The following is a 27,561-nucleotide window of genomic DNA, read 5'->3' on the forward strand; positions in this document are numbered from 1 at the left end:
TTGAGCGATTATCTTTAAAGATAAATGGGCCTTTGCATACTGTAATGTTAACGAGCTTACTTGTGCTTCATATTCTTTCTTCTAGATGGAAATAGCGGTTGGAGATGTCCCACCTGTCAAAATGTCTCCTCTCGTGCGCCCAACAACTACACCTGCTTTTGTGGTATGTTTTAAGACTGGATTCGCACAACCATATTACGCACAAAACCCTCGTGCGCAATTTATGTTGGACAACACATGGACTCTGCACATTGCTTGTCCTGTTCTTGTCTGTGGAAGTGGACAAGAGGTCGTGTGTGTGTATATATATGTGTGTGTGTGTGTGTATGTGTATGTGTGTATATATATATATATATGTATATGTGTGTGTGTATATATATATATATATATATATATATATATATATCACACATATACTTATAAAAAGATGTATTTCTGTATTTTCACAGCGCCAGTCAGTCCGCGTGAGAATTATCTCCTAGACACATCCTCATAGGCGATAATAGGCCATGTGCCACCTGTGGGATACTCGCAGCCCCGTGTCTTGGGTGGAGAGTAATAAAGATTAATTGTTTTGTTTTGTTCATTAGTATAAACTATATTTTTTTTTTCTCTTTTTTTATTTTTCAGGTAAAGTCAGCAACCCGGAATGGAATAGAAATGAAATCCCCCATAGTTGTGGTGAGCTTTGTGGGAAGAAGCGCTCCGGCCTTGATTGTCCTCATACCTGCAACATGTAAGACCTCCTATGTCCGGCTCATGCATAGCAATGGCCGCACTGTTACTTCATGCAAAGTATCATTAAACTAACATGTAGGAGATGATGGGAGTAAGGCTGCTTTTACACGGGCTACAAATTGTGCGTCCCCCCCCCCCCCCACCCCACCCGGCAATCCGACAGCGCTACAAACGCATGCTTGTGAAGCCCATGCTTTTCAATGGGTTCCTTCACATTAACGATGTTTTCAAGGATAGGTTGCGAGAAAAAAAGAATTGCGTCATGCCTATGTTTCTGCGATGTGCTACTTTTTGTAGCCCATGTTTCCCTATGGAGCCTTCTATATCCTTGTCACAAACTTGCAATTTCCATGTGATGTGATTTTTAACATTAGAAACTTCTGTTGACTTTTGCGATTGTATCGCGGGCGGCAGTGATGCGATGTGAGATTATTCTCAAAATCGCTGAAACAAAGCTGCAATATCGTTGTCGCCTATGTGGAAGTGCTTTACTATGGGCTGTAGAGCTCCTGTGAAGCCCCTTATGGCCACATGTTTCAGTATTTGTACTCCATTTCTTTATAACCATGTGAGTATATTTTCACTCTTATTTTTATTTCACGCAGCCTGTGTCATCCAGGACCTTGTCCCTCCTGTCCTGCCTTTGTTACAAAAACCTGTGAATGCGGAAGAACCAGGTGAGTGTGCAAACTGCAAAACAGGAAGTAGTTCTTAAAGGGGTATTCCCATTTCAGACTTCTCTACGCCATACACCATAAAAGTCCGACAGCTTCCACCTCTGGGACCCACTGCCCCTCTGGCCAACCTGCATGTGGTGACCCGGAGGATAGAAATAGCTGGGCGTCCTGCACTACGCTGATTCCATAACTCCCAAAAGGAGTCAATGGGAGTTGCAGAAACGGTGTAGCTCACGATGCTGTTTGTGTGTCTCCCATTAACTTCTATGGGAGTTACATAATTACATAATAGCCAAGCCTATATGTTTCTATGATTCCAGCCTCCTCTTAAGCAGGTGATCGCTCAAACGTTGAGCGATCACCTTACGCTCTAAGCAGGGGATGCAGAAGACAAGCGGGGCCACTTGTCTTCTGCATCCAGCTGTTCTCTGCTCAGAGCACCTGGCTGTTGTGCAGCTGAGCGCTCTGAGCGGGGTATGCAGAACAAGGCTGGACCGTTGTGGTCTTCATACCCTGGCTGTTCATGGAGCCGGGGGACTGCTGTGTTCTTTATACGCCGCCTGTGTTCAGGGAGCGGGATACAGCTGAAACAATAGTATTAGCTGTATTCCGCTGTGAATTCCTGATAAGGCTGATCGTTCTTTCAGCATGCTGAAAGACGATCAGCGACTGGTTAAAGAAAAGTGCATGATGCCAGTGCAGTTACACACAACGATTATTGCTCAAATACTGCTTTTGAGCGATAATCGTTGTGTCTAAATGGGCCTTTAGAGTCCTGGATTCTACTTGATATCTATACATCAATAATATTTATCACGGCCGATTTGCTTACAGTATCTAGGGCGTTCGCCAACCGTACATCTCTACCGTATATCGCCATATGGTAAGGGTGTGCTTATGTTCCCCTTGGCATCCTGGCAGGGACATATGACAGTGCAATGAGTAATAGGAGAATGTAATTAACATAGGGCTGCTGATTCTTAGAACAGAAGTGTTTTTGTGAAATGTCTCCTTCCTCCCATACTCACTCTTTACAAGCTCTTCAGTTAATCCTCCAAAATGTAGAAATGGGCTTAATTTAGATAAATTCTTTGGCCACTTTCATAATGAAGCCACCACCTAATACATCATATGGACTCCTTACATGCCAGTTGCTCGTAATTCACTATAAAAACACTCTCTGGGGTCTCTGTGCTGCAATCAGCGAAGCGATTCTTACCTGGCAACAACATGTTGTCTAGACAAGGATTTGTCACTTCTTGTTGCAGCTTTGCCTCAATCAAACAGAGGCCGCCTGCAGACAGCCGGGTCGGATCCAGCTGCGAGAATTCTCACAGCGGGATGCGAGCCGAGCCCCTGCAGTGACCACTGCGACTCACCCGCTTTCGGCGTCTCCCCTCTCAGCTATGTGCCGGCTGCCGCCCAGCTGGCACATATGCGGAGCTGGCGCTTCACTACTGATGTTTCTGTGCTGTTCTCTGCGAGGCTCGCACACAAATAGGACATGCTGCGATTTGTTTACCAGGCCCGTTTTCGTGTGGTCAAATCGCGACTGTGTTATCTAATGCAATTCTATGGCAGCGGGCACAGGCGGAAATTCTGCAGGAAATCCCACCCCGGAATTTCCACCTGAGTGCATTTGGCCATAGTCATGACTAAAAGTACTTCCTCATGCAGTTTGGGCCCGTGAAAACAATTAGGAGGGTGCGGCTGTAGTAGGACCACCAGGACCCGTTGAGCTGATTGACAGAAGTTCTGAGCCTCCCCCCTCCATGATTACAAGTTGTCCTCTGTGGATGGAGATAACTTATACTCATGGCACAAACTCTTTAATGGCAGTAATGGATGTCTATAGGAGCTTCCAACGTATCTCAGCCTAAGATAGGGCAAGGCCTATCTTTGGACACAGCATATAAAATCGTCGACCAAAAACTGGCGCCGATGTTCTATTTTTGTCGGCGTGATCTTTTGTTTCTTTTACATGGCTAATATTCGCTCATCTGAATGAATACCTTGGAATCAAATTCCTCAGATGGCCGCGATTTTTGCCTGAATTTTTGGACTTAGCTAAAAAGCGTATATACGGTCGTGTGGAACTGATTAATTATTTTCAAACACTATTAATAAATTTGCAGTTTTCAGTTATGTTTCCGCCCCTCTGATTAACACTTTCTACTTTTTGCAGTCAATCTGTTCGCTGTGGCCAATCTTCTACTATGCACTGTGCAAATGTTTGTGGAAATCCATTGAACTGTGGGGAACACAACTGTAATCAGGTTTGCCATGCTGGGAAGTGCCAGCCGTGCCAGCAAATTATACATCAAGGTAGGAAACTCCACTGTTGTGTGGGTGTTGGGTATGGATGATGATGTATTTACTGGATGGGGTAAGAGTATTTACCTACAAAACCTCAAGCCTCATCATGAACCAATAAGCATTACATGTGCAGTGGATATAAAGTCTGCACACCCCTGTAAAATGCCAGGTTCTTGTCATGGTATAAAATCCTACAGAGATGAATCCTTTCAGATTTATTTCCACGTAAGCCGTTATCTGTACGATTCCACTGGAAAACAAACTGAAACCTTATAGGGTTGAAAAATAAAAATAACTAAACTAAAATCATGTGGTTGTATAAGTGTTCACACCCTCTTATATTTGAGGGAGTAGTTGTGTTCAGAATCAGCCAATCACATGTAACCTCCTGATAACTAGTAGTCAGAACTCCGCTGCCATTATTTACAGGGATTCTGGGTTCCCCCATACAGGGGTGCCTCAGGTTAACAGTTTAATTTGTTCCGTGACAAAGCTCTAAATCCAAAACACTTGTAAGTCAAAACCAGTTTCACCATTGAAATGAATGGATACGACACTAATCCGTTCTGCCATTCCTTTCAATGGGACTGCCGCTGCTGCCGGCGGCCCCCTTGAATGCAATGGGCTCCCGGCAACCCCACAGTGATTTTCGGGGAAGGGCTTTAAAGGAGATGTCCCGCGCCGAAACGGGTTTTTTTTTTTTTAAACCCCCCCCCCGTTCGGCGCGAGACAACCCCGATGCAGGGGTTAAAAAAACCACCCGCACAGCGCTTACCTGAATCCCGGCGGTCCGGTGACTTCAATACTTACCGCTGAAGATGGCCGCCGGGATCTTCTACCTTCGTGGACCGCAGCTCTTCTGTGCGGTCCACTGCCGATTCCAGCCTCCTGATTGGCTGGAATCGGCACGTGACGGGGCGGAGCTACACGGAGCCGGCATTCTACACCAGCGGCCCCATAGAAGACTGCAGAAGACCCGGACTGCGCAAGCGCGGCTAATTTGGCCATCGGAGGGCGAAAATTAGTCGGCTCCATGGGAACGAGGACGCCAGCAACGGAGCAGGTAAGTATAAAACTTTTTATAACTTCTGTATGGCTCATAATTAATGCACAATGTACATTACAAAGTGCATTATTATGGCCATACAGAAGTGTATAGACCCACTTGCTGCCGCGGGACAACCCCTTTAAATCTAAGCCCTCCCCTGAAAATCATTTATAGCATGTGTAAAAAAAAAAAAAATATACTGTCCTCTCAGCCGCATGTAGCCGTGTCCTCTCCATGCACTGCTCTAAAATTCTTTCATCAGGCGGGGATTTAAAAACCCCGCCTGCTGAAAGAGCTGTATCTGATTGGCTAAGTGCTCAGCCAATCACAGGCAGCACTTAGCCATTCAATGAATGACTGCTGAGTGCTGCCTGTGATTGCTCACAGGGCTCAGCCAATCACAGGCAGCGATCGGCCATTCATTGAATTCAGACCTGCAGTGAGGATGGAGGGGACAGCATTATGTGGGGGGCTGTTCTGCTTAGTCAAGGTGGAGGGAATTATGGCCCCTTCAAATATCAGTCCATTTGGCACAAAACCTTCAAGCCTCGTCTAAAAAGATGAATATGATGAGGAATTTCCGCTTTCAGCAGACGTCCCAAAGCAGAACGACAAATCACTAAGAGGATGGCTTCACTAGAAGAAAAAAGTTTTGGAATAGCCAATTAGAGCACCTGAATCCCTTTTCGAAGATCTGTGGGTGACCTGAAGAGGGCGCTACACATGAGATGTCCTCCAATCTGACAGATTTGGAATGCTTCGCAAGGAAGAATGGGCAAAGATTGCCAAGTCAAGATGCCATGCTGATAGACACCGACCCAAAAAGACTGAATGCCATCAAAGGGTCCATCAGCAAGGTATTAGTTTTACAGGTGTGCAGATTTATGCAACCACATTATTTTAGTTTTTTTTTCCCCACCCTAATAAGATTTCAGTCTCTTTTCCAGTGGAATAGTACAGATAACGGGTCACATGGAGGAGAAATAAATGGAATGATTCATCTTGGTCTGCTTTTTTTTTTTTTTTTTAAAACAGGACAAAAACATGTCCATTTGACAGGGGTGTGTAGACTTTAACATCCGCTGTATGTGCACAGTGTCTCTTGTCTCCAGCATGCAGTTGGAGCTTCCACCACGACTAGTTATGTAATATCAGAAGTGCTATTAAATAAGTTAATTGTGTTAATGCTTCTGGATAATGTAACCATTTCTATATCTTTATCGGAGCGTTACCATGGCAGCCGAACACTCTTATAGTACATAATCCTTTTACTTTGGATTATTCTGTCCGATTTGTAGCTCAGGAAAATGTAGTCCTTAAAGCAGCAATTTATATTTGTAAATGGAAGTCTATCACTGCAGATTATTTCACCATGAAGGCTTCACTGCAGATCATTTCACCATGAAGTCTATCGCTGGCTCCAAACTTCAGAGCTTCAAGCTTGTAGTCACAATGGAGGAGATTAAGCTGCTTCTATTTAATAAGACAAAAATCGTCCACACCCGCATGTTTCGCCCACTCCTGTAGGTTTTTGTGCACATGGAAAAAATGCAGGAGGGCCATGTATTTGTTGCGCAAATGCACAGTGAATACGCAGGTCATTGCAGAAGTGTGCCGGCCCATTCTCCTCAATGGCCTATTGCAATGTGTAATACCCACCAAAATAGGACATGCCACATATTTTTTTTCATGTGAACGAACCCATTGAAAACAATGGAGTCTATTCACAGTGTATTGCATACATAATACACTGTGCAAGTATGCTCAAGCCCTAAAAACCGAGAGTGCGGCCTACCCATTTATATGTTTGATCAATAGGAAGAAAAAGAGTTACAGCAGCACTCCAAAAGTTCAGTCACACCGCTGGTGCAAGGTACTATGCAGTAGCCCAGTTAGGGTCCCGACTCCCCGGGTCCACCGTTGGTCATCAATGCAGAAAAGAAGAACCAGGCAGCATTCATTTAAAAATCCTCTTCTTTATTAGAATAACATGAGGAAGCAAGCAGCTACGTATCGACCCTGTGCTCGGGTCTATATCAAGCTGATAAAGACCCGAGCACAGGGTCGATACGTAGCTGCTTGCTTCCTCTGTTTGATCAATGACGTTCGTGAACCTGTTGACAGAAGAAATATACTGTACAGTAAACATTTGTGGTTCTGTGTGGTAAATATCTCATTGGTGTAGCCAGTTTTGGCCTTGAGGTCGTAGGGTATTTCTTGGTTTAGTGTCACTGCAGTAACGGGCTTGCCTTTAAAGGAAACCTGTCATCTTGGAGATGATGCATAATCTATGGTCAGGAGGAGCTCAACGGGTGGGGGAGAAAGACTCAGTAGAGCTTGTTATATGTTCATTGAAATCCCTGCTCTTGCTGTGCTTAGGAGTCCAGTGGGCGGTCCTATCAGTGATTGACAGCTATCTCTGTGTGTATACCAATACAGGGAAGGCTGTCAATCACTGATGAGTACCGTCCACTAGACTCCTAAGCACAGAAGGAGCAGGGATTTCAATGAGTACAACTTCTACTGAATCTTTCCCCATAGACTATATATCAGTCCACTTGGCTCCTCCCATTCCATAACATGATGCCCACAACTGGGGACGGACTGCGTATTGCATGTGACAGGTATAAACTTAGGCTCGTCTGATCAGCCAGCTTCAAGCAGGAGCGGGCTTCCAAAGGGAATTAAGTCCATTTTTATAGATTTCAGGCCGTATGATACAGCACAAACCCACTAATATGTTAGTATATGAGGAGGACGAGGTCATCTGTGTGATAGTATATGAGGAGGAAAAGGTCGTCTGTGTAATATATTAATATATGAGGAGGTGGTCATCTGTGTGATATATTAGGATATGAGGAGGAAGAGGTCGTCTGTGTAATATATTGGTATATGAGGAGGAAGAGGTTGTCTGTGTAATATATTGGTATATGAGGAGGAAGAGGGCATTTGTGTAATATATTGGTATATGAGGAGGAAGAGGGCGTCTGTGTAATATATTGGTATATGAGGAGGAAGAGGGCGTCTGTAATATATTGGTATATGAGGAGGAAGAGGGCGTCTGTGTAATATATTGGTATATGAGGAGGAAGACGGCGTCCGTGTAATATATTGGTATATGAGGAGGAAGAGGGCTTCCGTGTTATATATTGGTATATGAGGAGGAAGAGGGTGTCTGTATAATATATTGGTATATGAGGAGGAAGAGGTCGTCTGTGTAATATATTGGTAAATGAGGAGGAAGAGGTCGTCTGTGTAATATATTGGTATATGAGGAGAAAGAGGGCGTCTGTGTAATATATTGGTATATGAGGAGGAAGAGGTCGTCTGTGTAATATATTGGTATATGAGGAGGAAGAGGGCGTCTGTAATATATTGGTATATGAGGAGGAAGAGGGTGTCCGTGTAATATATTGGTATATGAGGAGAAAGAGAGCGTCTGTGTAATATATTGGTATATGAGGAGGAAGTGGTCGTCTGTGTAATATATTGGTATATGAGGAGGAAGAGGGCGTCTGTGTAATATATTGGTATATGAGGAGGAAGAGGGCGTCCGTGTAATATATTGGTATATGAGGAGGAAGAGGGCGTCTGTAATATATTGGTATATGAGGAGGAAGAGGGTGTCCGTGTAATATATTGGTATATGAGGAGAAAGAGGGCGTCTGTGTAATATATTGGTATATGAGGAGGAAGAGGGCGTCTGTGTAATATATTGGTATATGAGGAGGAAGAGCGCGTCTGTGTAATATATTGGTATATGAGGAGGAAGAGGGCGTCTGTGTAATATATTGGTATATGAGGAGGAAGAGGGCGTCTGTGTAATATATTGGTATATGAGGAGGAAGAGGGCGTCTGTGTAATATATTGGTATATGAGGAGGAAGAGGGCGTCTGTAATATATTGGTATATGAGGAGGAAGAGGGCGTCTGTGTAATATATTGGTATATGAGGAGGAAGACGGCGTCCGTGTAATATATTGGTATATGAGGAGGAAGAGGGCTTCCGTGTTATATATTGGTATATGAGGAGGAAGAGGGTGTCTGTGTAATATATTGGTATATGAGGAGGAAGAGGTCGTCTGTGTAATATATTGGTAAATGAGGAGGAAGAGGTCGTCTGTGTAATATATTGGTATATGAGGAGAAAGAGGGCGTCTGTGTAATATATTGGTATATGAGGAGGAAGAGGTCGTCTGTGTAATATATTGGTATATGAGGAGGAAGAGGGCGTCTGTAATATATTGGTATATGAGGAGGAAGAGGGTGTCCGTGTAATATATTGGTATATGAGGAGAAAGAGAGCGTCTGTGTAATATATTGGTATATGAGGAGGAAGTGGTCGTCTGTGTAATATATTGGTATATGAGGAGGAAGAGGGCGTCTGTGTAATATATTGGTATATGAGGAGGAAGAGGGCGTCCGTGTAATATATTGGTATATGAGGAGGAAGAGGGCGTCTGTAATATATTGGTATATGAGGAGGAAGAGGGTGTCCGTGTAATATATTGGTATATGAGGAGAAAGAGGGCGTCTGTGTAATATATTGGTATATGAGGAGAAAGAGGGCGTCTGTGTAATATATTGGTATATGAGGAGGAAGAGGGCGTCTGTGTAATATATTGGTATATGAGGAGGAAGAGCGCGTCTGTGTAATATATTGGTATATGAGGAGGAAGAGGGCGTCTGTGTAATATATTGGTATATGAGGAGGAAGAGGGCGTCTGTGTAATATATTGGTATATGAGGAGGAAGAGGGCGTCTGTGTAATATATTGGTATATGAGGAGGAAGAGGGCGTCTGTGTAATATAGTGATATATGAGGAGGAAGAGGGCGTCCGTGTAATATATTGGTATATGAGGAGGAAGAGGGCATCCGTGTAATATATTGGTATATGAGGAGGAAGAGCGCGTCAGTGTAATATATTGGTATATGAGGAGGAAGAGGGCGTCCGTGTAATATATTGGTATATGAGGAGGAAGAGGGCGTCCGTGTAATATATTGGTATATGAGGAGGAAGAGGGTGTCCGTGTAATGTATTGGTATATGAGGAGAAAGAGGGCGTCTGTGTAATATATTGGTATATGAGGAGGAAGAGGGCGTCTGTGTAATATATTGGTATATGAGGAGGAAGAGGGCGTCTGTGTAATATATTGGTATATGAGGAGGAAGAGAGCGTCTGTGTAATATATTGGTATATGAGGAGGAAGAGGGCGTCTGTGTAATATATTGGTATATGAGGAGGAAGAGAGCGTCTGTGTAATATATTGGTATATGAGGAGGAAGAGGGCGTCTGTGTAATATATTGGTATATGAGGAGGAAGAGGGCGTCTGTGTAATATATTGGTATATGAGGAGGAAGAGAGCGTCTGTGTAATATATTGGTATATGAGGAGGAAGAGGGCGACTGTGTAATATATTGGTATATGAGGAGGAAGAGGGCGTCTGTGTAATATATTGGTATATGAGGAGGAAGAGGGCGGTTGTGTAATATATTGGTATATGAGGAGGAAGAGGGCGTCCGTGTAATATATTGGTATATGAGGAGGAAGAGGGCGTCCGTGTAATATATTGGTATATGAGGAGGAAGAGGGCGTCCGTGTAATATATTGGTATATGAGGAGGAAGAGGGCGTCCGTGTAATATATTGGTATATGAGGAGGAGGTTGTCTGTGTAATATTGGTATATGAGGAGGAGGTTGTCTGTGTAATATTGGTATATGAGGAGGAGGTCGTCTGTGTAATATTGGTATATGAGGAGGAAGTCGTCTGTGTAATATTGGTATATGAGGAGGAGGTCATCTGTGTAATATTGGTATATGAGGAGGAGGTCGTCTGTGTAATATTGGTATATGAGGAGGAAGTCGTCTGTGTAATATTGGTATATGAGGAGGAAGTCGTCTGTGTAATGGTATATGAGGAGGAAGTCGTCTGTGTAATATTGGTATATGAGGAGGAGGTCGTCTGTGTAATATTGGTATATGAGGAGGAGGTCGTCTGTGTAATATTGGTATATGAGGAGGAGGTCATCTGTGTAATATTGGTATATGAGGAGGAGGTCGTCTGTGTAATATTGGTATATGAGGAGGAGGTCGTCTGTGTAATATTGGTATATGAGGAGGAGGTCGTCTGTGTAATATTGGTATATGAGGAGGAGGTCGTCTGTGTAATATTGGTATATGAGGAGGAGGTCGTCTGTGTAATGGTATTTGAGGAGGAGGTCGTCTGTGTAATAGTATTTGAGGAGGAGGTCGTCTGTGTAATAGTATTTGAGGAGGAGGAAGTCTGTGTAATAGTATTTGAGGAGGAGGAAGTCTGTGCAATAGTATTTGAGGAGGAGGTCGTCTGTGTAATAGTATTTGAGGAGGAGGTCGTCTGTGTAATAGTATTTGAGGAGGAGGTCGTCTGTGTAATAGTATTTGAGGAGGAGGTCGTCTGTGTAATAGTATTTGAGGAGGAGGAAGTCTGTGTAATAGTATTTGAGGAGGAGGTCGTCTGTGTAATAGTATTTGAGGAGGAGGTCGTCTGTGTAATAGTATTTGAGGAGGAGGTCGTCTGTGTAATAGTATTTGAGGAGGAGGTCGTCTGTGTAATAGTATTTGAGGAGGAGGTCGTCTGTGTAATAGTATTTGAGGAGGAGGTCGTCTGTGTAATAGTATTTGAGGAGGAGGTCGTCTGTGTAATAGTATTTGAGGAGGAGGAAGTCTGTGTAATAGTATTTGAGGAGGAGGTCGTCTGTGTAATAGTATTTGAGGAGGAGGTCGTCTGTGTAATAGTATTTGAGGAGGAGGAAGTCTGTGTAATAGTATTTGAGGAGGAGGTCGTCTGTGTAATAGTATTTGAGGAGGAGGAAGTTGTCTGTGTAAGATATTATCTGAGGAGCAGGAAGTCTGTGTAATACTGGTGTAATTAAGAATCAAAAACTCACCGACTTCCCCTGTAATTTTTGTTGTCAATAGCAACCAATCACAGCTCTGCTTTCACTTGTTATACTGCTGAGGTACAATGAAAGCTGCGCTGTGATTGGTTGCTATGGGCAACACCGATTTCCTTTTGGACAGCTTTCATAATAGTGGGTGCTGGGCTCATTTCTGTGTGGTACATAGTGGCTTAGTGCTGGTGGGAAGCTGTGTGGTAGTTGGAGCAGAGGAGGAGGTAGTCTGTGTAAGATATTATCTGGGGAGCAGGAGGTCTGTGTAATAGATTAGTATATGAGGAGCAGGAGGTCATCTGTGTAATAGATTAGTGTATGATAAGGAGGAGGTCATCTGTGTAATATAAGCCTGTGAAATAAAAACCATCTGCTCAAGTGCAATTCTAGCATTCCCACACCCTCTCCCCCCGGGGGTAGTGGGGCTGTGTTAACCCCCCCAAATTTGGCCCCATGGGAGGAGTTATACATGTATCAAGTGTAGCTCAAATTGCTACAGGCGTTGATGACTTATGGTGGCGCGCACATACATACAATTTTATAGATCTAGTATAATATAATAATGTTGGACTAATTCGGTGTCGTCTTTGTTGGTCTCCCACGCAGCGTGCTATTGTGGCGGCAGCTCTCGGGACGTGTCCTGCGGAACAGACAAGGATAACTACGATGGGTTTGGAAACTTCTCCTGCCAAAAGCTCTGTGGCAAGTAAGCTTCAGCGCCTCTGATACCGATGGCCGACTACTTAAACATGCAGATAGGTTGATGATAGTGCAATGATTACTGCTGTCTGTTATTTTCTTCTCACCACAGGTTGGTACATCTACTTACTGTCACATCTACAGTGCATCTTATTGTAAACTGTCAGTAATGCGTTTTAGTAGCAGACTTGTATGATGATATGCATATGGCGGCCACATGCCAAGGAAGAGGAGACATGCATATTACCATACCCGTACATATGATTATGGCAGAGGTAGAACTACAGCAGGGCTTCCAGCCCTCCAAGCAAAAATTGTTAGCTTTCTTCCCCATTGGAAACCCAAAGGGATTATCCCAGAATCGACTTCTCATCACCGAGGCTTCCCCCACTGATACGAAGTATGGGGTAGGTGAGGGGGGGGGGGGGGGGGAGTCTTATGCCTTCACTCTCCTCCTCATTGTACGTTGAATGGAGCGGCATGCATGCCACCATCCCATTCATTTCAATGGGACTGTTGGAGATAGCGGAGTGCAAGCTCTCGGGATCAGACCCCTCGCTGATCAGATTTTTATAATCTATCCTGCGTGCAGCCATATAACATTCGATTGGTAATGGCACTGAATCATGTTGTGGCTGTACTGTGACATGCCGCTCTGTGTGGCCCTACCGTAGACACAGGGAATAGGTAAAGGCTCATGGGCCCGGTGCAAAAGTTCAGCTAGGGTCCCCCTGCTCTACTTCATGGCTTCGGGCACAGCCCATCTGTGAGATTTAGCTGCATCACTGGGCTTATGAGCCTTATTGATGTAGCACTAGTAGCTTGATACACTGCTGGGGTCTTCAGAGATCAGAGGTACAAGCCTCAAGACATCATTGTTGGCCCTCCACGCAAAAATAATGTTATCATGCATTCACCATATAACAGAGACCGGTTCTACACAGCGATAGTGATTACAGTGCAGTTACCTCTAGTGATTAATCACAGGTCACCTCTTCTCTGATACATCTGTTTTACCTGTTCATGAGGACCTTTCATATTCTGTACGGAAAAAAAACTGTAGAGAACAGCCCCGACAGCGGAGCCTGTGCGACTAGTCACATGCAGGATGTCCTGAAAGGTCCTTTGCTCACAAAGACTGTCTCTGTCTTATCGTAGCAGCTGTTTGCTTTGGCAGCTGCCCAACACGCAGGCTGCCCCTGACAGCAGCAATCCGCTGTTTTGTAGAACTAAGAGGCGCCCTTGGTGTCAGGCAGCTGCCGAAGCAAACAGCTGATTCTGTCCTGTGGTTGTTGGCCAGTCCTCCAGCCCGATTGCAACTGGGGCACATGCCCCATCTATGCCCCTGATTAGGGAGCAGCATGTGTAATGTAACTGATTTTTACACTAAATGGCCACCATTATTAAAGTCACCCATCGCATTGGACGTCCTCCTAAAAAAAAAAAAAACACGGCGTTAACAAAATCGCAAGTGTGCGGGAGCCCTTAGGGAGATGCCCATTCATTGTTCAGTAGGTCATGGTCTACATGTTGGGTTTAACTTTGTATTTGTAGGTAATAAATAAAACAACTGCTCTTGGGAAACTTATCTTGTAGTTCAGAGAGGCCGGATTCACACAATCATATGGCGAGTTGCACCCACGAAGCTCATGCGCAACCCGCCTTGGAAAGCACACGGACACTCCGCCATTTCCTGTCCGATCTGTGCAGACGCTGCATGTCCTATCCTCGTTTATGCTGGAAAACAGACGAGAATTGGACATGCAGCAATTTTTTTCCCCAACCAAAATCATTGGTCCATGTGAAAACTTGTTCATGTGTATAGCCTCATAGACTATAATGGGACCATGTGCTGTCTGTGGACATGGCCTGAAATTACTGCCATGTGATTTGGCCCTTAAAGGGGTTGTCTAGTTGCACATGAAATTTTTTAAAATATGAAGCAAATAGGTCAAAACAGTAAAACAAATGAGTACTTACCCTCCTCATTCCTGGCAATCCAGCGGAGCAGCACCGCGATTGTCCTGGTTTCTTATGACTGTGGAAGTCAGGTGACCACTGCCTGCCAATCAGAGGCTGCAGTGTTACAACTTTTTTTTTTCCCGGCATCAGCGCTGACATCCTGGGTGCCATGATGCCAGGATTTTCAAATGGAGGAATTGCAGCGCTGTCGCAGTGGGGCTGAGGAGGATAACTACCTGCTTGTTTTATTGTTTTAACCCATTTGGCTCTTATTTGAAAAAATTCATTTACAACCAGACAACCCCTTTAAGGCCCTTCTCAAGTTGATGTATGAGAGTAAACCTTTGATTTTTTTTTTTGCATGTATGAAGTCATTATGTGAAGTGCCCTGTTGGCGCTGCAACTGGTTTGCCAACGAGGAATACACTATTAAGAGCTCTCATTTTGTTCCACGTTTTCTCAATAGTGGGTTTATTTTGGTAGGGATGCAACACACAGGTATTTTTTAGTAAATTAGGTGAGATTGAGTGAGAAATATTAGTCAAGGATTGAGTTGTATGGACTGAGGTAGGATGGCGCATATACCTAAAGTGATGGGAAGGGCTGAAACCTTTCTTCTATTGCAGCACTAATTTAGATTTGTTTTTAATTCTCCATTGTGCATGTCATGTCTGTTACATAGAACGTCCTTTAAGTCCTAACACATATGTTTACTTACAGAAAATTAAATTGCGGAAAACATGGGTGTACGGAGGTCTGCCATCCGCAGCCTTGCCAGCCTTGTCCACGACTTCCCCAGATTGTGCGTTTCTGCCCCTGTGGACAAACTCCATTGAGCAAATTACTTGAGTTGGGCTGTGTGGACAGAAAAATCTGCACTGATCCAATACCATCTTGTGGGAAGACGTGTGGAAAGCCTCTGCCTTGTGGTTCTCACGGTAATCTAAGCCGCCTTTCGTAGTTGTAGAGAATGGCTCTGGACCACCACTTGTCTCACGCCTCCAGTTTTGGATGTGAGGGCTTTATCTAAAGTCCAGATATGTGTTGTATTGTGATACACCCGGGTTTGTCATCATTCCGCCCAGAACTATATATTCTCATGCTGGCAGTGTTCAGTTAAAGGGGTTGTCCCGCGGCAGCGGGGTTAAGCACTTCTGTATGGCCATATTAATGCACTTTGTAATATACATCGTGCATTAAATATTGGCCATACAGAAGTTATACACTTACCCCCTCCGGTGTTGGCGTCCCCGTCTCCATGGCGCCGCCTTCTGCCTGGATTAGACGCGCTTGCGCAGTCTGCCCTCTTCTGTCCGGCTCCGGCGTGCTTGCGCCGCAGAGGTCCTCTGCGCATGGGCAGAAGACCTGTGCGGCGCGAGCACGCCGGAGCGGCCCCTTCAGTGCAAGCGCGTCTAATCCAGGCAGAAGGCGGCTTTGGTCGGCGCCATGGAGACGGGGACGCCAGCACCGGAGGGGGTAAGTGTATAACTTCTGTATGGCCAATATTCAATGCACGATGTATATTACAAAGTGCATTAATATGGTCATACAGAAGTACTTAACCCCACTTGCTATCGCGGGACAACCCCTTTAAATGTCTTCTCAGCACCCAGTAGGATGCACTTCACTACATTGGATTGAGTGGTTTGGCCTGTCTGTCTAGTGGGTGGTCTTTGGTCAATGCCCTTACTAATCAGATTCACTGTTCCTCAATAGTGAAAATAAAGCCACATGACAGATGAATCGGTCATGTAGAGAAAGTTGGTAAACCATGGTTTCTAAGAGAGTTGGGGAGACCATTCTGACCTCTGTGTTCCCTGACCTCAGCTCTGTATTTTGGAATGGCTGCCCTGACCTTCAGTTTGGACCTCGTTTACTCACCTGTGCTACCTGCCCTGACTTCAGCTTGTTTCCTCACGATGCCTCTGTTCAGACCTACAGGTACCGTGCCACATAATCGGGACTATCTGTGTGCGGCTTGGGGACCCTGCAGCAAAGCCGATATCTGAATTGGAGGGGTTAAGCATGAAAACCGGGGTTCCCCAGGTGCTGTGACCTCAGAAAGCCCAAAGCCAAACCGGTGTGTGGCATGGTGGATCCACATCCATCTGCTTGCCAGTTGGCACTGGGAGTTTGTGTGTAGTGAGGAGTCATGGCTGGAACTCCTAAATGTTCCCGTGGTATTCTTTCTATTGTATATGTATGCACCATGGATGTATACATTGGACCCTAGGATGTGTGTATGTGCTGGTGTTGTATATAATGACTTCATGGTTGTCTAGTAAACATGCAGTAATATGTATGAATGTACATGGAATGTAGCGTAGAGTGAAGATGCAAGATGTTGGTTATTATGATGGGAAGACCAGACGGAAGCAACACAAGTTTTTGCATTAAACTATAAAACTTTCTAATATTGCAAACTGTCCTGAACAACAAGGAGCCGATCGCCCGCTCACTGCAGTCTCAACGCAGGACAGCAGAGCCTTATGGCCCTTTCTCATGGTTGGCTACCTTCCATGACTCACTTGGCTTCCTGTTCCCCAGGACTCTGGACGTCTTTCTGACAGACTGGCACTCTTCTGGAGTAATTATCACCATGCCCTCTAGTCTGAGGTTGGGTATCCCACCATACCCATCTGCTGCAGGTCTGCTGGGCCATCCCTCACAGGCCGGCACATCTCACCTGACATCACCTGCTGCTTTCACTGGACATGGCGCTCCTTTGCTCCCATGCCCTGGTGCTCTACTTGCTGGGCCGGACGATCATCAGCAGCCATTCTCCTGCTACTGGACCTATGGCTCGGTCTGCAGCTGCAGTGGTCTCTTTTCTCTTCCTGGGTTCCCGTGATTCATAATAACATAGTAAAATAGTATGTAAGGCTAACAAAATATACTTCCATCCGGATCAGCTTATTATCCTGCACTGTTGATCCAGAGGAAGGCAAAAAGTGCCATGAGGTAGAAGCCAATTTTCCTTATATTAAGAAAAAACTTCCTTCCCGACTTCAATCTGGCATATTCCTGGATCACCGACCCTTCTGAAGTAATCAGTGATATAACATGTTATAGTTAAGAAAGATGTCCAGGCCCCTCTTGAACTCTTTTTTGAGTTCACTATCACCATAACCTCAGGCAGAGAGTTCCATAGTCTTACTGCTCTTACAGTAAAGAACTCCCTTCTATGTTGTTGTAGAAACCCCTTTTTTCCTCTAGATGAGGAGAGCGTCCCCTTGTTACAGGCACAGTCCTGGGTATAAACAGATTATGGGAGAGATCTCTGTACTGTTCCCTGATATAATTATACATAGTTATTAGAGCGCCCCCTTGTTACAGTCCTGGGTATAATAGATGATGGGAGAGATCTCTGTATTGTCCCCTGTTATATATGTATAAATAGTTATTAGAGCGCCCCCTTGTTACAGTCCTGGGTATAATAGATGATGGGAGAGATTTCTGTATTGTACCCTGATATATTATACATAGTTATTAGAGCGCCCCCTTGTTACAGGCACAGTACTGTGTATAAACAGATCATGGGAGAGGTCTCTGTACTGACCCCTGATATTTCTATACATAGTTATTCGAGCGCCCCCTTGTTACAGTCCTGGGTATAATAGATGATGGGAGAGATTTCTGTATTGTCCCCTGATATATATGTATAAATAGTTATTAGAGCGCCCCCTTGTTACAGGCACAGTACTGTGTATAAACAGATCATGGGAGAGATCTCTGTACTGACCCCTGATATTTCTATACATAGTTATTCGAGCGCCCCATTGTTACAGTCCTGGGTATAATAGATGATGGGAGAGATCTCTGTATTGTCCCCTGATATATATGTATACATAGTTATTAGAGCGCCCCCTTGTTACAGTCCTGGGTATAATAGATGATGGGAGAGATTTCTGTATTGTCCCCTTATATATATGTATAAATAGTTATTAGAGCGTCCCCTTGTTACAGTCCTGTGTATAAATAGATGATGGGAGAGATCTCTGTATTGTCCCCTGATATATTATACATAGTTATTAGGTCGCTCCTCGGCCGTCTTTTATCTAAACTGAATAATCCCAATTTTTATAACCTCTCTGGGTATTGTAGTCCATTCTGTTTATTACTTTAGTTGTCCACTTTTATACCCGTTTAAGCTCTGAAATGTCCTCCTTGAGTACCGATGCCCAAAACTGTCCACTATACTCTATCTGTGGTCTGACCAGTGACTTGTGAAGAGGCGATCACTTTGTTGCAGGAAAAGAAGGCAGAAGACTCTTAAGGTTTTAGGTTTTTTATTGGTAAATATGGCATAAAATTGGGAAAGTTTGGGCAAAGGGAAAGCTTGGCGAAACAGTTTTTTTCCCCAGATTAGGAAGATGGCGACAGATTTTGTGCTGCTGTTATCATGCAGTTGTCATCACTGTCACTATTCAGCACTGAAGACCGTCACGGCTTAGACATCAACCGCTTCTGTATCCGAAGTCCTGTAATAACACATAAGAGTAGAGAGGAGTGAGCAATGTACTGCGGCCAATACCAGAAGTCTGGGGTGTAGCTGGAAGTCTCCGCTAATTACTACTTACTTTTGATGTTTCCTCGCTTGTAGAATCCTCCCCATCAGAAATCACAAGGACCTTGTTGAAAGCTCCAAGTCTTATTAACGGGGTGAAACCATTGATATCAGTAGATGGGAGAAGATGATCTAACCCAGCGGATCTTATATGATAATAGGCGCTGATGGACCTGAGCGCAGCGCCTGTAGATGTCAGTGCTGGATGATGTTTAGGTGTTTGTTACTGGGATGAGACTGGAAGAAAGAAACATGATAAGAAATTACTCTGTAGAATGAAGCTTTCACAGCCGCCCTCCAGTGCAAATATATCATGAAGATAAATACTTAGTAACTAGTATTAACCAACTATTAGCAACTCCTGGCCAAAAAGTAATGTCCCTTCTCTGTGTAAGGGAAGCTAATAGTTACTTAGCACTACCCCGAGTCATGTATCAGGTGGGGGAGGAGAAAACCCTGCTACATGTGATACATGAGATATTAACATGTGGATGCGGCCGTTTACATACCGGACCATTGAATATTATTCTCACTGTCAAATTAATGTAATTTCTGCCAATGTCCAACATACCTTTTATATCAGGTTTTTCTTGGTCTACAAGATCTCTGCTTGCTGTCATTCACTAGGATGTAGGATGTGTTCTTCCATCCTTGATGGTATTCTGTGAGGAGCGATAATTAGAATGAATTATAAATCACATGTAACATTTCTATTCTACCTATTTACTACATGGATACAATGCAAGGGATCATCTTAGGATAAACTATGAAGATGATGATAGCCTGCAGTGCCGGTCAGCGCCGGGCCGGGAGACGCAGCCGGTGATGATCCCGGTGACCACGTGTCATTGGAAACCTCTCCTGCAGACCTGCTCTGTGTATGATGTGACTCTGCTCTATGAGCCGCATATATACTTACATTTGGTCGGGCGCTTGCGTTTTACGGAACAGCCAGCATTGAGTCTCATCCTGCGTTGTGGCCGGCTTGTTCCGGATGCTGATGTTTTAGCTGCTCCGCAGTTTTCTCTGGCCGTGTGTGCCGATGGAGTTTGCCTTGTAGATGGTCAGTCCTCGCTGTCCTCATCCTCACTGAGCAGTGGACCCCCACATACATCACAAGATCTCGCCTCTTCACCAAAACTTGTGGAGGATCCATATCTACAGAGAAGAACGGCGATTAGTAGGCAGGTATTGGCCAAGAGGACCAATGAGTGGAGGAAGAACTTAGTCTTATACTATAACAATATAAAGATAAATATTTTGTCATAGAACCCCCCCCCCCGCCCCCCTCTCTTCACAAATACATAGATATAAGATATCACTTCACCTTTTTAGACACCATTCGCACATATAGTTGTATGTAAAATCGGTGTCATAGTCGTGATACTTGGTGACTGTTGGCAGCTCAGGATGGACACGGGTGACTTTTTGGGCATATGACATCCACAGGTCTCCATGGTTGTCTTCTTGGACTCCATCGATGATCCAGCAAGCTTCATGGCACATCTCATGTGCTAAGGTATCTCTCACACGGTCTAAAGAGAACAGTATACACAGTAATAAGGACACAATGTATCACAAGAGTCATTAATGTAAACCCCAAAGCAGCGATTGTGAAGCTTACCGGCAGAGTCACAGATGTTCTCTGATATCTGAATACATGAATAACAATCCCCATCGTCATATATATTAATACATCTTCCAGACGCTGTTGTCAGACTGGTGTTCCAGGTCAGGAGTGTGGAATCGGGAAGCTAAAGAGGCAGGTGGAAAAACCGAAAACATTAAATCTGTGTTCCATCGTTTCAAACAGACCCAAATGTCTCCGTTGTGACTTGTTTCATATCTGTTATTCTCTATCCACTCAAAACTGAAGCCACACGATCCCTTAATAATTTTATTTCAAACGGTGATTAAAGTTGAAGACCTTTTTCATCCCCAAATCAAGACCATGAAGTTAAAACTTGGCAATCTCGTTAAGGGGCCTAGCTATAGGGATGCAGAGGTAGCAGGCCCAACCGGGCCCGGGTGCCTGAGATGGCACAATGCCATTCTGCCACAAGACGCCAGAATTATACCTGGCACATGGTAGGTGAGAGGCTCTAATACAGATTTTGCATTAGGGCCCAGGAGCTCCAAGTTCTACGTCCAACCGCACTTAAAGTTGATTTGGAGCCACTAATTGCTGCCAGGGATAAATCCATAAATCTCACAAATTATGACCAGAGTTTAAAGTAAGCTGAACATGAAGATGAGTAACCCAGAGATGAACTACTGGATAAGGTAACTTGTTCTCAAACACCGTCCGGTTGTAGAGGTTGAACAGTCGTCTTGCCAGCAACCGCTTGTTCTGGTGGAAGTGTGTGACGTATGGGGACATCTCTGCGGTGATGTCAGTAATAAAGCAGCCCCTGATGTTACAATGAGGTCTGCTGGAAGGAAGAAGAAATCATACATCAATCAGTCCTTGTTCATTTCAAAACCAAATCACAAGGAACAGGCGATTAGATTAAGAGGTGGAGATGCCCTAGGGGGTAATATCAGTAAGAGGTGGACCTACCATAGGGGTAATATCAGTAAGAGGTGGACCTTCCATAGGGGGTAATATCAGTAAGAGGTGGACCTTCCATAGGGGGTAATATCAGTAAGAGGTGGAGCTGCCCTAGGGGGTAATATCAGTAAGAGGTGGAGCTGCCCTAGGGGGTAATATCAGTAAGAGGTGGAGCTGCCCTAGGGGGTAATATCAGTAAGAGGTGGAGCTGCCCTAGGGGGTAATATCAGTAAGAGGTGGAGCTGCCCTAGGGGGTAATATCAGTAAGAGGTGGAGCTGCCCTAGGGGGTAATATCAGTAAGAGGTGGAGCTGCCCTAGGGGGTAATATCAGTAAGAGGTGGAGCTGCCCTAGGGGGTAATATCAGTAAGAGGTGGACCTTCCATAGGGGGTAATATCAGTAAGAGGTGGACCTTCCATAGGGGGTAATATCAGTAAGAGGTGGACCTTCCATAGGGGGTAATATCAGTAAGAGGTGGACCTTCCATAGGGGGTAATATCAGTAAGAGGTGGACCTTCCATAGGGGGTAATATCAGTAAGAGGTGGACCTTCCATAGGGGGTAATATCAGTAAGAGGTGGACCTTCCATAGGGGGTAATATCAGTAAGAGGTGGAGCTTCCCTAGGGGGTAATATCAGTAAGAGGTGGAGCTTCCCTAGGGGGTAATATCAGTAAGAGGTGGAGCTTCCCTAGGGGGTAATATCAGTAAGAGGTGGAGCTTCCCTAGGGGGTAATATCAGTAAGAGGTGGAGCTTCCCTAGGGGGTAATATCAGTAAGAGGTGGAGCTTCCCTAGGGGGTAATATCAGTAAGAGGTGGAGCTTCCCTAGGGGGTAATATCAGTAAGAGGTGGAGCTACCATAGGGGTAATATCAGTAAGAGGTGGACCTACCATAGGGGTAATATCAGTAAGAGGTGGACCTTCCATAGGGGTAATATCAGTAAGAGGTGGACCTTCCATAGGGGGTAATATCAGTAAGAGGTGGAGCTGCCCTAGGGGGTAATATCAGTAAGAGGTGGACCTGCCCTAGGGGGTAATATCAGTAGAAGATAGAACTGCCCTAAGGATTATATCAGTAAGAGGTGGAGCTGCCATAGGGGGTAATATCAGTAGGACATAAAACTGCCCTAATGGTTATATCACTAAGAGGTTGACCTACCATAGGGGTAATATCAGTAACTGGAGGAGCTGCCATAGCAGGTAATATTACTAAGAGTTAGACCTACAATAGGGGGTTATATCACTAAGAGGTCGACCTACCATAGAGACATGAAGCAGCAGCAATAGGTATGGACAGGTGGAGGCAGGAAAGTGCACCTGCCACAAGACTAATTACAGGGACATGAAACTTCATATAACTTACCTTTTCCCTGATGTGGGTTCATCTCCACATTCAAATGCTTCATTATCTGTATAGAAATATAAAGTAGGGAAAATCTTCCATTATGATACAATCCGTGCGGAAGGTTTATATTAACAAGACCCTACAATTCAGGACGACAAATGTATTATAATGTTCACAGCTAATAATGTCTATTGGAAGGGCAGCTACATACAAGACTGTTCATCCATAACCGGTTGTCTGCCCGTATGATGGACCAGTGTATATGAGGTTATTAATGGGCAGCTGTAATACAGACAGCGGGTGGAGGCACTTGTACCCATCAGTGTCTGGGGACGGAAACCTCGCCCAGGTTCGGCACATACCACCATCAGAAGTATTGTCCGGTCTATGCGTACTTCTAGCCTAACCAGGGAAACTTTGTGACGCTGCGGGGAATTTTTGCCTGATCAGAAGTTTAGAAGAACATTTTAGCTTCTCCATTGGGACACCCTGAAGAGACCTAATATTACGTGTCTTAGTGACTAACTCCATGTTATGTTCCGGGCAAGAGAAGTCATTACTCCTGGATTTAGCACAAGAATCGCCATGAGAAGATAATATGTTGGGCTCCTATTGGTGTCCCATACAGTTTATAATAGATAAAGTCTAAATGAGCTTTTATTGAAGTCGTCTCTAAAGATACAGAAAACAGTTTTGTAAACTGACCAGTGATGTTGGTTGATGTTCTGATGTCATCTCTAATGACCAGTGGAGATCCGGACTGCTGGTCGTCCACCGCTTCTGTATCAGACGTCCTGCGTCCTGTAATAACACATGAGAGTAGAGAGGAGTGAGCAATATACTGCGGCCAATACCAGAAGTCTGGGGTGTAGCGAGAAGACTCCGCTAATTACTACTTACTTTTGCGAGTTGGTGTTACATCGCTTATAGAATCCTCATCATCATCCGAAATCACAATGACATCGGTGGATCTGTGAAAACAAATGTAGATCCATAAATCAGTGGATGAAAGTGTAATAGTGAAACCTCCCAAGTCTTATTAACGGGATGGAATCCTTGCTATTAGTAGATGAGATGATGAAATATCCCAGAGGGTCTTATATGATAATAGACGCTGATTGATCTGAGCGCAGCGCCTCTAGAGGTCATTTATCTCACCTGCAGATGACATTGCTGGATGATGGAATTGGTGAATCTGTATATAAGGAGGAAACGATGAATGTATTAGCGAAATAGCAGTAATCAAAAGAAAGCAAATGGTTTAAAACGCATCTTATCTACTAGGAGGAATTAGACGGGACTTCAGATTTCAGTGATCCGGGGAGCAAAACTACTAAACCGTATTATGCTGCTATTGTCTTACATGAAGATATTGTAATGGCAGCCAGCAGCGTAATAGAGACCTTATTATATGGGGGGTCAGTACCTGGTTCACCGGGGGTTACCCCGGCTGGGAAACCTCCTTCCTGGTCTTCATTTGGAAGTTTCGGTTTCTTGCTGGGATGAGACTAGAAGACAAGAAGAAGATAAAGAAGATGAAGTATTTAACATTAAACTAGTATTAACCAACTATTGGCATCTAATAGGCAGAAATAACCAAATGTCGTCCTGTTTAGGCTTTGTTCTCCCGGTAAGAGGAGCTGTAAGAGTGACTTATGATTGGGGTCGGGTTATACAGGTTGGGTAGGAGGACCTGGAGAAGGATACTTGGCCATGCTCAGAGTAATAGGGGCCTTGCAGACATGCGCTCAAACCTGGCATTTTCTAATGCCGTGATATTCGAGCGCTGTCTGCCCTTTTTTTATCCGTGGTTAGCACACCTTATCACCCATCAGAACGATGGGGCGCGCTAAAACCCGCTGTCTGCTGCAGGAACCTGCGACCAAAAACGAAAATAAAATCGTGGCATTTTGCCTGGCGCTTGAGTGAGAGCGGCCTAACCCTTCCAGATTCCAGATGAACGTAGCATAATCTATCAAGAAGGAAAGTAGCCGCAATCTGTGTATCAGCCGTCCTTCTGTAGGTTCAAGTCTGGAATCGGGGCTGTAAACCAGGGGTGCCCATTCCCATAGTGACAAGTAATCCACCCTATGTGACCGCACAAGTCACAGTGACCCCAGTAATCCAGCCTATGTGACCGCACAAGTCACAGTGTCCAGTAATCCACCCTACGTGACCGCGCAAGTCACAGTGACCAATAATCCAGCCTATGTGACCGCACAAGTCACAGTGTCCAGTAATCCACCCTACGTGACCGCGCAAGTCACAGTGACCAATAATCCAGCCTATGTGACCGCACAAGTCACAGTGACCAGTAATCCACCCTATGTGACCGCACAAGTCACAGTGACCAGTAATCCACCCTGTGACCGCACAAGTCACGGTGACCAGTGATCCGCCCCATGTGACCGCACAAGTCACGGTGACCAGTGATCCGCCCCATGTGATCGCACAAGTCACGGTGACCAGTGATCCGCCCCATGTGACCGCACAAGTCACGGTGACCAGTGATCCGCCCCATGTGACCGCACAAGTCACGGTGACCAGTGATCCGCCCCATGTGACCGCACAAGTCCCGGTGACCAGTGATCCGCCCCATGTGACCGCACAAGTCACGGTGACCAGTGATCCGCCCCATGTGACCGCACAAGTCCCGGTGACCAGTGATCCGCCCCATGTGACCGCACAAGTCCCGGTGACCAGTGATCCGCCCCATGTGACCGCACAAGTCCCGGTGACCAGTGATCCACCCCATGTGACCGCACAAGTCCCGGTGACCAGTGATCCGCCCCATGTGACCGCACAAGTCCCGGTGACCAGTGATCCGCCCCATGTGACCGCACAAGTCCCGGTGACCAGTGATCCACCCTATGTGCCCGCAGAAATCACAGTGACCAGCGATCCACCCTATGTGCCCGCACAAGTCACACAGCCCGAAGTATAAATAGGAAGGTTGTACTCGTAACAATTTAGTGGTAAACATGTACATTAATGAGTTTCTTGGACTAATATCGTAGTCGCCTGTGTGAATGCTTTGCCGCGTCCATGTGTGAGAGTGGCCTTAATTATTAGTGAGCTGCACTTGCTGGAGCTTTTGGCTGCATCGGATCCTACGCTTGATGGTGCCGGCCACCATGTGAATAATATATATTGGGTATATTATTAAATAGTTTTTGAAAAAATTGGGTGTCGATCTTAAAAGGAGAGAAGTTACTATAAAAGGACGGCGTCCTACACCGCGTTTGCTGCACAGGTACAGCGCCTGTGAGATGCGGCAGCGATGCGGCCAAGTACTTCTGCTTGGTTACTGCCTGATCATTGTTAGTGGCCACACCGTTTGCCCAAATGCCTATTTACACGAGACAATTATCGTTCAGAGTTGTTTGAACATGGCCGTTAACCATAAACAACCGTTACCCACTGAAGGTCTATTTAAATAGGACGAATGTCAGACAATGTCCAGCACTCGTCCCCGCACGTACTAGCTGCGGTGCTGCTGCGGGGGAGCTAGTATCGCTGGCTCACAGCGGGGAGGCTGCAGGAGATTTCTTTCCTCGCGCTCCCCCTCAACACACAAATCTCACGATTTTCTCGGTCGCGTGAAAGCGATCTATGGGGATAATCGTTTTATCTTTTGATTAAAACTACATGTTCGTTAGGCAAAGTTGCCGCGTGTTCAGACATGACAGAGCGTATGACTTGGACGACTCTCTGGATGGCCCGTGTATCTGTCATCGACTCCCACTCTGTTCTGTGATTGACACGGTAGCTGACAGTTGGTGGGCTTCCTGCAGCATTTCTCTTCTACTTTTATACAAAACCTTAGTTGTTTTTGTTGTTTTTTTGTTTGTTTTTCACTTTTCACATATTCTGTATGCGATCCATTAGATCTGGTGCCTGGAGTATTTGTGGGGCTTTGGGATGCATTATTGTAGTAACTGCTGTCTCTTTCATGGCAGACTTCATTCATACCTGCGAGAACCTCTGTCACGAAGGAGAATGCGGCCCTTGCTCTCGGACATCCAGCATATCCTGCCGATGTGGCTTTAAAACAAAGGTATTCGGTTTGTGGACTTTTACGCTTTCTCTTTCAGCCCTTTTTAATTTTGCCATAACTATTTAGGAAAAGCCCTAGTAATAAGCAGTAGGAACCAATTCCCATCCAACCACATTGTATGGCTGGCCATGTGTGACTATTAAATGTCTTACAAATGAAGGACTATTAACCAAGGAAGTGCCGGACCCGCCTGGTTAACTCTTCCACCAGTAGTCCATACCGGCCGTTTATAGATGAAGCAGCGCTAATAGCAGCCATGGCAGGAACGTTAGAATGACGGGCAAAGTACCTGGCTATTCTGTATCTGATTCTGAAAACGTCAAACATGGCCGTTTCCGGGGGCGCAGTAAAGAACTTGCAGAGGCAACATTTCTGCAGCTAGTTATCAGAACTGGAGATGAGGAAGATATATTTGTAGACTACATTTCAGTAATTTTTAATGAAGAAAACTCAAATTCCCGCCAGCCTTGATCCGGCCCCCACAGGGAAGAATATGTTATCGGCTGCCCTGCAAATAGTAGGTAGTGCGCCTCTCTTTAGCCTTACCACCAGTCACGTTAAAATTAGGCTAACCCTCCCCTTCTTTTGCAGCTTTTGAATTTGTCTAATGTAAATCTATTTGATGCAGAAGTCATTTTAACCCCTTAGTGACTTAATTAACTTTAGATTT

The 27,561-nt window shown here is 45.0% G+C and overlaps 1 protein-coding gene across 1 annotated transcript in view; it reads left to right on the forward strand.

Moving 5' to 3' along the window:
• NFX1 (nuclear transcription factor, X-box binding 1) overlaps nt 1-27,561 on the forward strand; it is a 94,340-nt gene that overhangs the window by 39,855 nt on the left and 26,924 nt on the right. The window contains exons 4-10 of the mRNA XM_066579225.1: nt 86-163; nt 631-736; nt 1,344-1,415; nt 3,601-3,740; nt 12,317-12,416; nt 15,092-15,309; nt 26,794-26,891. Coding sequence (XP_066435322.1) covers nt 86-163; nt 631-736; nt 1,344-1,415; nt 3,601-3,740; nt 12,317-12,416; nt 15,092-15,309; nt 26,794-26,891 — 812 coding nt within the window. The remainder of the gene's footprint in view (nt 1-85; nt 164-630; nt 737-1,343; nt 1,416-3,600; nt 3,741-12,316; nt 12,417-15,091; nt 15,310-26,793; nt 26,892-27,561) is intronic.

The sequence above is a fragment of the Eleutherodactylus coqui genome, chromosome 9 (genome assembly GCF_035609145.1).
Source record: "Eleutherodactylus coqui strain aEleCoq1 chromosome 9, aEleCoq1.hap1, whole genome shotgun sequence".
Taxonomy (NCBI): Eukaryota; Metazoa; Chordata; class Amphibia; order Anura; family Eleutherodactylidae; genus Eleutherodactylus; species Eleutherodactylus coqui.